Below are 10,581 nucleotides of genomic sequence, written 5' to 3' on the forward strand. Positions count from 1 at the left end.
TCATTCAAAGGACTTAAGCAGGGTTTAGTGGTAAATGCCTATAGATCCCAGATCCCAGCACTCTGGAGGTGGAGGCCGGAGGATTAGGAGGATCAAGGTTGTCTTCAGCTACCTAAGGAGTTCAAGGCCATCCTGGGACAGTGAGACCTGGCCTCCTAATGGGAAAAGAATTCCTCTGTAGGCCTGTGTGATTTACAAAGCCCTTTAGCCAAATGGAGGTAATAATAGTTATCACCTCACAGGATGAACACCAGATGAGATCATGGAGCCGAGATGTTCCACATAGTGTGGAGACATTGTGGGAGTTTAGTAAGGGTGTTCTAGGTATCCTTCCCCCCTTGGGCCATGGCACAAGCTCGGCGACTCGTTCATCTGGGCTCACATTTGCCACTTCTATCTTGGAGGGAGGTGTACTTTGAGGGGCCTCACCATGCACCCACAGTCACATGGCTCAGAGGCACGACTGCGTCTTGAACTTGGGACTTCAAGTCTGGGCTCTTCCCATTCCACTCCCACTATGCTGTCTCTATTCTGAACATCCTCTCCCATCTCGGAGCAAATGTACTGGGGGTAGGGAGCTCCCTAAGACAGTGAGCAGGGCAGGCCCTTCTCCTAAGAATCCAGGAGGATGTGGTGCCAAGGCTGCCACCTGCTCAGAAGCTTCAATTTCCCTGCAAAGGCCCTTGGCTAAATTAGGTAATGGGCTAGGACTCTGGGAGGGGTGGGGCTTGCTGACCCCTGGATCTCATTGGTCAGGGTATCCAGTTCTGGGGAGCAGGGAGGAGGGAAGAGAGGATGCCCCTACAAATCCTAGGGGGTAGAGAGATCTGGGGCACTTTTGGGTGGTGGAGTGCAAAGGAGACAACCCACAGCTGAGGAGCCCCTGTAACCAGCAACCATGGTAAGGACACGAGGGGACATCGCTGCTTATAGGCCTCTTTCAGTCCCAGAACTGGGTGTTCTGTGGGCAGCAGCGTGGACATCTGAAGGTGGAAGATGAGGGTTGCTGGAACCCAAGTCCTGTTGGGACATCCTGGGAAGGTCGTTCCAGGAATTCATCCTCAAGGCTGTGATGTCCTGGCCACCTTCTGAGGCGTGAGACGGTGATATTCCACAGCCAGGGTTGTGTGAAAAGGGTCTCAGCTTGTCTGCTTCATAGGAGAGATAGGAACCCTGAGGGCAGGCAAAAGTCACCCAGAAAAGCAGAGGCTGAGTTGGCTTCCTAGGCCCAGCTAAGCCTGTGGCATCCAGAGAAGAAAGGGTTCCTTGGGTCATCAATGGGAGGTCTGTGGACCTATAGCCAGCTCAGGTGCAGGCCTCTAAGAATCCTGAGGATGATGGGAAGTAGGAGTGGGTGACAGACCAGAGTTATAGACCCTGACCATCCACAGAGAGGGCCTAGTCTGGGGCTGCCATTTTCTTCTCCTTCCCACTTCACTTGAAGGAGTAATTGGACTCCAGAGACCAGCTGCCATTGCCCATGCCCAACTAAAAATATCCTATCCTCCTGGGTCAGGCCAAGGGGTGGAGGAGGGCAGGAGGATCTGAGCCAGCTGGCTGAAGAGTGCCTTGGTGTTAATCACCCCTTCCTCACCACCAAGTCACCAAAGCCTTGACTTAGCTGCCCTGGCTTGGCCTAGAAAAATCCAGAGACCTTATTTTCAGGGTCACGTGTGATTTTATGCATGTGGAAACCCAGTACTCAGAAGGCAGAGGCAGGAGAATGGAGAACTTGAGGTCAGGTTGGTTCCAGGCCAACCTGGGCTGCGTTGCAAGACTATCTCAAAACCAAAATCCTGAAACAGAACCAAATTTCCTTATTTCCATAGCAAGGCATGGCCACCCCATCACATGTGCCTGAGGTGTCTACCCATAGTGCCTGAGGGGTCTACTCCAACGACCCGCACGTGAAACTTCGCCTCTGAGGCGAAGCTGCCCATATCTTCTTGTGGGCTCAGCTTCTGAGCACTCGGCAGGTGTCCTGTGACTCTGCACTCCGTTGTTTAGTTCAGGACAAGTATTTATGGCCACTTGTCGAGTACCAAGCAGCGTTAGGAGACAGGGGAAACTAGAAAATCTCTGGTGCTACCATATCCCAAAACCTTTTTCCTCCCCCAATTTTTTATTGTCCTGGCAAAGCAGCCCAGGGAGTGTGACTTGCTGGGATGGGGGATTTCCTGGCTTGGCTCAGTTACTACGGCTCCAGAGGATACACGAGAAAACAATGGGCATCGTCTGTGTCCCCTCTCCTCGGCACTGGCAGTGGGCACTGAGGGCTACCTGAGCAGGGCAGTAGGTTTGGAGTCGTTCTGGAGGGCCCAGGGGCACTTCCTAACAAGCGGGGTTAGGAGAATGAAACTGAGGTGAGACTCTGCCCTTCTGCGCTCTTGATTCTCTCTTTGTTTTCTCCAGACGGACCAACAGGCCGAGGCCAGGTCCTATCTCAGCGAGGAGATGATCGCTGGTGAGTGAGAATGTGCCATTGAGGGAGAGGAGAATAGTTGGGAGGCTGACAATACAACCGGCCTCACTCATCCCTCTCTGCTTCTCCCCCTGGTAGAGTTCAAGGCTGCCTTTGACATGTTTGATGCTGATGGTGGTGGGGACATCAGCGTTAAAGAGCTGGGCACTGTGATGAGGATGCTAGGGCAGACACCCACCAAAGAGGAACTGGATGCCATCATTGAGGAGGTGGATGAGGATGGTGAGCTGGGCCCTCCAGGGCAGGGCGCGGTGGGGAGAGGCTCAGGGCATGCTAGGCTAAGTGTGCGGCCCGCTCCCCGCAGGCAGCGGTACCATCGACTTTGAGGAGTTCTTGGTCATGATGGTGCGCCAGATGAAAGAGGATGCGAAAGGGAAGAGTGAAGAAGAGCTGGCAGAGTGTTTCCGCATCTTTGACAGGTGCGTGTGGGGTCTGGGATCACGGACTTGGGAGCAGATGGAGAGCCTGCTGGCCTGAAGAGAATGGGCAGGCTGGCCAGGGTCAGGGTGTGAGCTGAGGCGTCAGGCATGGCTCCAGCAATCACCGGTTCTCTGTGTCCTGCTCTGTCCATTTTCCCCCCAAAGGAACGCAGACGGCTACATTGATGCTGAGGAGCTGGCTGAGATTTTCCGGGCTTCTGGGGAGCACGTGACGGATGAGGAGATCGAATCCCTGATGAAGGACGGAGATAAGAACAACGATGGCCGCATTGACTTCGACGGTGAGGGCCAGAGGGAGCTCTTAGTTTTGTAGGTGGGGCTGGGCGTAGCCCGATTAAGTTCCCTCCCACTGTCTTGAGGCCCGGTACGGTGCTCTGGCCGCTTAGAGCAACTAGGCTGCCCTCTGTGAGTGGAGAGCCCAGGCCAGATCTCTGCCCCCCCGGAAAAGGTACCTCTGAGCTCTTCCCTCTTTTTCTCCGCAGAGTTCCTGAAGATGATGGAGGGCGTTCAGTAAGGAGCCGGCCTTCGTTTCCACCCAGATCGCAGGTCCCCTGGGTGTGGACAACTCCACCCTTGCCTTCCCCGCCCCACCAGGGAAGGGCCGCTCCTCCGGACTTTGTGACTGGAAGGAATAAAAGCTGACGTTGCAAAGCTGGCCTGACTGACGGGGTAATGATTGAGGGTAAGGGATCTTAGGGGTTGCCTGTCTGGCTTGGCGCCCAGAGCGTTCCCGGGATCGGCGGTATATGAAAAGGAACTGGGTCACGCGAGCCCGAGGCACGGGCGGCGGAGTGCTTGGCGGTGCTCGACCGGCTCTACAGGTTCAGGGCCAGCTACCCGCAGCAGGCGCTGGCCGTGGGCAGCTCGGCAAGTGGGCTGCAGGAAGGGGAGCTGGGTGACCTGACCGCCGGCCGAGCAAAAGCGCCTGAGACAGGGCGAAGGTGTGTGGAAGCTGGAACCCGGGAGGGGGCAACGCTTCTTTTCCCTCACCATTTTTGGAAACTCTTGGGTCTTAGGTGTAGTACGTTCACACTCTGCAGGTCCATCCTGAGGAGGAGGGATCTTTCCATCCACCCCAGACAGCTGCATGAACTACTTTGTTCAGGCGCAAAGCTGGAAGAGAGCGTCGTTTCTTTGGTCCCTCATCTCCCTCCCTTCAGCCCCCTCCATTGCGCTCCAAAGGGCCAAAGGCATGACCTAGCTAAAGTGAAATTCTATCCCGAAGGATGTGCCTTTCTTAGGAACCTGGCTTATTCATCAACCCACAAGCCCGGGCTCAGATTCCGTCTCCTCCCTGGATCCCAGCCCCCAGTGATTCAGACAGAGCCATTAACCTTCCCTACTACTCAATTGCTGCCAAGCCAGAACTAATTGAGGGCAGTAATTAGCCTTGGGTTTGAACCCTCACTGCCTGTGATAAATTCAACCTCTCTGTGTCTCAGTTTCCTCATCTGTAAAACGAAGATAATGAATACTTACAGGGGACAGGAGTTCTAGAGTAATTGTGGATGAAGTAGAACAGCTCCTGACACAGAGCAAACATCATTTAATAAATGTTGGCACTTACGTGGTTCTGGAGATGGGGCCCAGATGCACGCTAGGCAAATGCAGGGCCACTGGCCACATTGCTACCCCATTCCATTGTATACAGCATATGTATCTTTTGTTAATGTTAGGATCACCCTTACTGCCGTTCTTTTTCTTTTCTTTTCTTTCTTTTTGAGACAGGATCTCTCTATGTAGCCCTATCTAGCCTGGAACTCACTCTGTAGACCATGCTGGCCTCAAACTCACAGCGATCTGTGAGTGGCCTGCCTCCCAAATGCTGAGATTAAAGGTGTGCGCCACCATGCCAGCCAGCCTGCCACCATTCTTGAAACCCTGAATTTTACTGTTATTTTATTCATGATTACAACCCACCCTCTCCATCCCTGTTCTGTCTTCTTCCTCACACGGAAACATTTTTATTCTTTTAGATTTATGAGTGTGAATGTTTCACCTACATGTGTGTCTGGCACCACCTTTGCCTGGCACCTGAGGACACAAGAATCCCCTGAAACTGGAGTTACAGATGGCTAGGATCCACCATGTGGGTGCTAGGAACCGAACCCAGGTTCTCTGCGAGAGCAACAAGTGCTCTTAACCACCGAGCCATCTCTCCAGCCCCTCCACTTAAACTTTTTTAAAATTACATTTATGTCCCATGTGTTTGCGGGTGTGTATTATGTTATATGGGTACATAGAGAGGTCAGAGGACAGCTTTTGGGAGACATTCTCCTTTCGAGCGACCTGGGATTGAACTCAGGTTGTCAGGCTTTCTGGCAAGCAGCTTCCAGTTCCTCTTCCCCTCTTGTTCCACTTGTATACCTCCCAGCTTCTGCTTTCAGCCCGCTCCAGTGCTGGTGTTAGAAAACGCCAATATTTATCTAGTACCTATTATGTGCTGTTGTTGCCCATTCCGTCTTAGCTCAAGTCACCACCTTACTTCTTGATAAGATATTATCTTCCTTACTCTAAACTGCAGCCAAAAGGGTCTTGCTTTCCTTCCTGTTGACTGAGGTTTCTGCCCCGCCCTGTACTGCAGCCGTTAAGTCCCAAAAAATCACACAGAGGTCTACATTAATTATAAACTGATTGGCCTAGTAGCTCAGGTTTCTCATTAATTTTTTGGTTTTTTCGATACAGGGTTTCTCTGTAGCTTTTTTTTTTTTAATTTATTTATTTATTTTTTATTTTCGAGACGGTTTCTCCGTAGCTTTTTGGTTCCTGACCTGGAACTAGCTCTTCTAGACCAGGCTGGCCTCGAACTCACAGAGATCCGCCTGCCTCTGCCTCCTGAGTGCTGGATTAAATGCGTGCGCCACCACCGCCCGGCTATCTGTAGCTTTTGGAGCCTGTCCTGGTACTAGCTCTTGTAGACCAGGTTGGCCTTGAACTCAGATTTGCCTCCCAAGTGCTGGGATTAAAGGCATGTGCCACCACTGTTCCCTTATTTGGTTCTTAACTAGTTACAACTCTGGGTCCTTGTGACAGGGGAGGTCAGCTGACCAACACCACCTTAAGGACCACACGTCCCAGCCTTCCAAGGCAGACACAAATACAGCCACTCCAGCGTTCATCTGGAGCCGATTTAGTGTGGAGGGGGGATGGTTATGAGCACTCCAGTTCTTAGGCATCCTCTTAAGTCTGTTCTAGGTGGCACCTGTGCTGTTTCCAGGAGCACACCTTTTTCCTTTGCTACAATTGCAGGCATGTCTCATTGTGCTGAACTCATACCTGTTTTTGGTGTGTATAAGATAGGGTCCTGATAACATGCTCTGTCTTAGAACTCCACATAGACCAGACTGCTACTGTGTTTCTGGGGACTGAATACAGGGTCTAATGCACGATAAGCAGGCACTCTACCAACTGAACCACCTTTGCTGAACATCTTGTATGTTAACTAGACCACAGCAAAAGTAACCTGGGCTTCACCAGAAATACAACCCTGACAAGATCCCACATTGCATGGATTATAAGAGAAACACTAACTTCTGAAGTGACAATTCAATTTGCCTTTTCCACATGTGGCTGTAAGGGCTCAGGACTGAGGATGGGCTAACAGTAGTTAACGGGGCTGGCTAGAACCTTCCTGACAGGCCTGTCCCTCTGCCTGGCCTCCCTCTTCCTACAGGCCTGCACAACCAGCTGCTTGCAGAGCTGACGACTTCGGGAGGGTCCTCATGGAGATGGAGCAGGAGGTGAAAGTGCCCCCCAATCCCTGGCATAAAACCATGTGTAGGGGACCTGAGTTCAGAGCTCGGACCTGCTGTAGGGTAACCTGAACCCCCCCATATAACATCTGTTAGAAAGTGGGTGTCTAGTGCTTCCCTCTTCTACACTTAATATTTATGTATTTATTATGTATACAATATTCTGTCTGTGTGTATGCCTGCAGGCCAGAAGAGGGCACCAGACCCCATTACAGATGGTTGTGAGCCACCATGTGGTTGCTGGGAATTGAACTCAGGACCTTTGGAAGAGCAGGCAATGCTCTTAACCTCTGAGCCATCTCTCCAGCCCTCCTACACATTGTTGATCTTAAGGGTCTGGCTTAGCTTAATCTGTAACCCAACTGGCACTGTTCCTGATAGTCACAGTGCACAGAAACTGACATTAATCTGGGGCTGGAACTGAACCCAGGACTTCACAGGTATTCAACATGCTCTCTGCCAGGGAGCTATACCTCCAGGCAAACAAGCATTATCGTGACACCCACTTTATCGGTGAAGACTATATGCAGACATACAAGGTCACACCCTAGTAACCTACATTCAGCCCCACTGTCAATCAGCTGCTTCCAACCCTGGAACCAACAGGCCAGCAACCAGATGTTAAGCTAGCTCCCCTCTTGTCCCAAGTACCACTGGCTGAGGGTAACTTATACAAAAACAATCAACGTGTATTTATTTAATATACATTGTAAAGGCTTAAGCAGACTTAAGTTAAAAGACAAATAAAACAAAAATAACACCACAGCGTAGAAATCAAGGAAAGGACAGACCATCTAAGAAAAAAGACGACACAAGGAGAAGCTGGACATCTTGTGTCAGGGCTCTTGACTGGAGACCTGCTTTGAATAGGTTTCTTGCAGGTACTTCTTAAATGCTGGAAGAGAACAAACAGGTCTCAGGTGAGTGATAGGATGGGGGCGGCCGGCAGGGTCTGTTCTCCCTGCCCAGTAGATACCCCCCACTGTTGCCATCTAGCTGGCTCCTTTATTGACTTGCTTCCAGAGTCCAGGAAAGGTACAGGAGACAGGGCTTCTCCATGTAGTCCTGGCTGTCCTGGAACTCGGTCTGTAGACCAGGCTGGTGTTGAACTGAACTCCTTTGAGTTCTGCCTGCTTCTGCAGGTACCACTACCACCCGGGGTCAGGAGACACATTCTACCCAAAGATCCCTTTATCCATTTAAGTATGGAGGAGGCAACAGGGCAACTCATCACAGGGTCCCTCTGAAGGCTGGAGAAGAACCTACCTGTGGGGTTTTTCCAGAGCTCAGCAGCGTGTGTGTTCAATGGGCTATCGATGTTGGGTTCTGTGAACGGAGTCAGAACAGTCAAGGGTTAAGAGGCAGGTTCAGGGGAGCCCTGGCAAACTCCCACCATGGTGTGTAGGAGTGGGTAGTTTCAGAAGTTACCTCCTAGCAGGCTCTGGATAGACAGCAAGATGGTCCTGACATCGTACAGCGCGGACCACTTATCCTTGAGGATGTCCAGGCAGATGTTCCCCTGGGTGTCTACGTTGGGGTGGTAGCAGGGCGTGAGGAACTTCACCGTGGGTGCGTTGTAAGGGTAGCCACTGGGGAACTCGAGTGAGAGCTTATACCTCAGGTCTTCATATACCTGGCATTGGGGGGAAAGGGCAAAGTAAGTCCCCTGTGCACCCCTCACCTCCACATTCTATTCAAGCCCCAAATAAGGCCATGACTTTCGAGTCTGAAATCTGACCAGCAGATAATGAATGTGGTAAGTTGGTTCCCAGTGCTTTCTTTCTATCTGGGGGGATATCAGTGACCTTTTGGTCAAAAGATTGAGATGGGGCATCCTGAGGGCTACCAGAGAGGTGCAATTAGTATCTTAGTCAATGTGAAAATTCTGCCAGGAGGTGGTGGCACACGCTTTTAATTCCAGTACCCAGGAGGAAGAGGCAGATGAAGCTCTGTAAGTTCAAGGCCAGTCTGGTCTACAGAGCGAGTCCCAAGACAGGCCCCAAAGCTACAAAGGGAAACCCTGTCTCAAAAACCAAAAACAACAGAAAAGTAAATAAAAGAAAGTAAAAATTCAGATTTGACTCCGATCCAATTACTGATTTAAAACCAGATCTGCAGCCGGGCGATGGTGGTGCATGCCTTTAATCCCAGCACTCGAGAGGCAGAGGCAGGCGGATCTCTGTGAGTTCGAGGCCAGCCTGGTCTACAAGAGCTAGTTCCAGGACAGGAACCAAAAGCTACGGAGAAACCCTGTCTCGAAAATCAAAAAAAAAAAAAACAAAAAAAAAAAACAAAAAAAAACCCCAACCAGATCTGCAGCAGTGGGCAGTTGCTTGTTGTGGCCTTCCGCTTCACCGTGGTCTCTAACTGGCACTGCCCAAAGAGCCCCTTCCCATTGTACTCAGAGAACATGGCCACAGGCACAGGGGACTCAAGTCGCCTCCTCTGTCACACTCAGCAAAGTGACCCCAAGTCCCACACCACACTTACTGTGCCGGCTGCTCCATGGATGGTCCCTACCCATTTGAACAGGTTGTCTGATTCAGGGAAGGCGGAAATCCCTTTGTCACCAGACATCTGTGGGAAGAAGACATCCAACTGCTGGATTCCAGAGTACACTTTCAGGCATAGCCAAAGGGGTCACTGGGGGAGTGCCTGCCCTGATAGCATTATAGTCAGGCCCTAAACAGAGCAGCTGGAGTCAAATCACAGGAGGAAGGAGTGGAACAGGGAAGCACATGAAATTTAAATTAATTATATGGCATTAGAACCTGTGCATTGATATTTAGGGGGATACAGCAAAGGCCCACCGGAAGAGAGAATTCCAAGGTCTGAAGAGACTAGAAGGGTGGGGAGGGTGAGGTCAGAGGGGCTGAAAGTAGGCAGGGATGAGCCCAGATAAGCCCATGACTCGGGGAAGCCGGCTGCTGTGTTCAGAGGATTTCCCATAAGAGAGTAAATTACACCCAACGGATTAGCAAGGAACCTGAAGACGGAAATGTAACTGATAATTGGGTGGGGGATGATTTTAAAAAATGGCGTCACTCACCATGAGGGTCATCAGCTCCTGTTGTAGCCTGCAAAGAGAAGTAGGGGTCACTTGTGGCATGGCTGCTGCCACCCGACTATCCTGAGGAGCTGTCATGGAGGCCTCGCCTCTTCTTCGAAGGCACACTCGTCATCCACAGGAGGACCCGGGTGAACCTTCTGTTGCATGTTAAGCCCAGCGCTCCTAGGGCGTCTTCTGAGAGCGGCCTGGCAGCGCCCCCAGCCTTTCATCTCCTGCGTTCCTGGTGCCCCTCTTGTGTCCCATGCCTCACCGGCTACCGGGGATGAGGCCCGGGGGTGAGCTCCGCACTACTCACCTCTTGCCCACCGGGCCCCGGGCGGCACCCCCGCTGGGCTCGGCTCCCTTGCGAACGGCGGCGACGCTGGCGGCAGCTGGGTCGCGGTTTTGAGAGGCCATTCCGAGGACGAGGACGCTGGCAGCGGAACAGGAATGCGGAGACGACTGAGCAACTGCGGGGCTCCGGGCCGCCGCCCGCGTTTGAATCCTAACTCTCCTGCAGCGAGAGCCAATCACAGGCTCGCTTGGGTTTGATCCAGCCAATGGGCGCCCCAGAGCGCTTTGCCTCTGCGCAACCGCTAGGCCACCCAGTAACGCGCCGCGATTGGACGACGGGGCCTATGTCGGACAGCCGATTGGCGGGGAGAGCTACCATTAACTAACAAACCGGTAACAGATTGGTGGCCATTAGACCGACCATTAAAGGGTCAAGAAATCGTCTGCACCACCAACCCCCCCCCCCCCCCCCCCCCCCCGCACCCGGCGCAGGGTCCTTTGGGAGCCAGACTCCGGTCAGTGGTGCGCAGCCAGGTGTGACCTTGACTTCTTGACACCACCCCC

General features: G+C 52.2%; 2 protein-coding genes across 2 annotated transcripts; one reads left to right on the forward strand and one right to left on the reverse strand.

The window, feature by feature from the left end:
• The first annotated feature begins 804 nt into the window (after positions 1-804).
• Positions 805-3,576, forward strand: Tnnc2 (troponin C2, fast skeletal type). The gene is made up of 6 exons (XM_041670692.1): positions 805-901; positions 2,413-2,464; positions 2,561-2,704; positions 2,787-2,901; positions 3,067-3,203; positions 3,405-3,576. The coding sequence occupies exons 1-6, from the start codon at positions 899-901 to the stop codon at positions 3,434-3,436; spliced, it is 483 nt and encodes a 160-aa protein (XP_041526626.1). The 5' UTR covers positions 805-898; the 3' UTR covers positions 3,437-3,576.
• Positions 3,577-7,348: 3,772 nt separating this feature from the next.
• On the reverse strand, positions 7,349-10,212 carry Ube2c (ubiquitin conjugating enzyme E2 C). Its single transcript, XM_041670833.1, has 6 exons — positions 10,040-10,212; positions 9,724-9,751; positions 9,165-9,251; positions 8,103-8,307; positions 7,941-8,000; positions 7,349-7,569 (listed from the first exon to the last, which is right to left on the reverse strand). The coding sequence occupies exons 1-6, from the start codon at positions 10,138-10,140 to the stop codon at positions 7,511-7,513; spliced, it is 540 nt and encodes a 179-aa protein (XP_041526767.1). The 5' UTR covers positions 10,141-10,212; the 3' UTR covers positions 7,349-7,510.
• Between the last annotated feature and the right edge of the window lie 369 nt (positions 10,213-10,581).

Source organism: Microtus oregoni, unplaced genomic scaffold (assembly GCF_018167655.1).
Source record: "Microtus oregoni isolate MIOR12 unplaced genomic scaffold, Mior012 000020F_ref0000438, whole genome shotgun sequence".
In the NCBI taxonomy this organism is placed as follows: domain Eukaryota; kingdom Metazoa; phylum Chordata; class Mammalia; order Rodentia; family Cricetidae; genus Microtus; species Microtus oregoni.

Coding starts and splice junctions, on each gene's coding strand:
- Tnnc2 (XM_041670692.1), top strand. Junction 2,902..3,066: donor TGTTTCCGCATCTTTGACAG/GTGCGTGTGGGG, acceptor TTCCCCCCAAAG/GAACGCAGACGGCTACATTG. Junction 3,204..3,404: donor TGGCCGCATTGACTTCGACG/GTGAGGGCCAGA, acceptor TTTTCTCCGCAG/AGTTCCTGAAGATGATGGAG.
- Ube2c (XM_041670833.1), bottom strand. CDS start 10,140: ATGGCCTCTCAAAACCGCGACCCAGCTGCCGCCAGCGTCGCCGCCGTT. Junction 9,752..10,039: donor CGGGGCCCGGTGGGCAAGAG/GTGAGTAGTGCG, acceptor TTCTCTTTGCAG/GCTACAACAGGAGCTGATGA. Junction 7,570..7,940: donor GCTCTGGAAAAACCCCACAG/GTAGGTTCTTCT, acceptor GTTCTCTTCCAG/CATTTAAGAAGTACCTGCAA.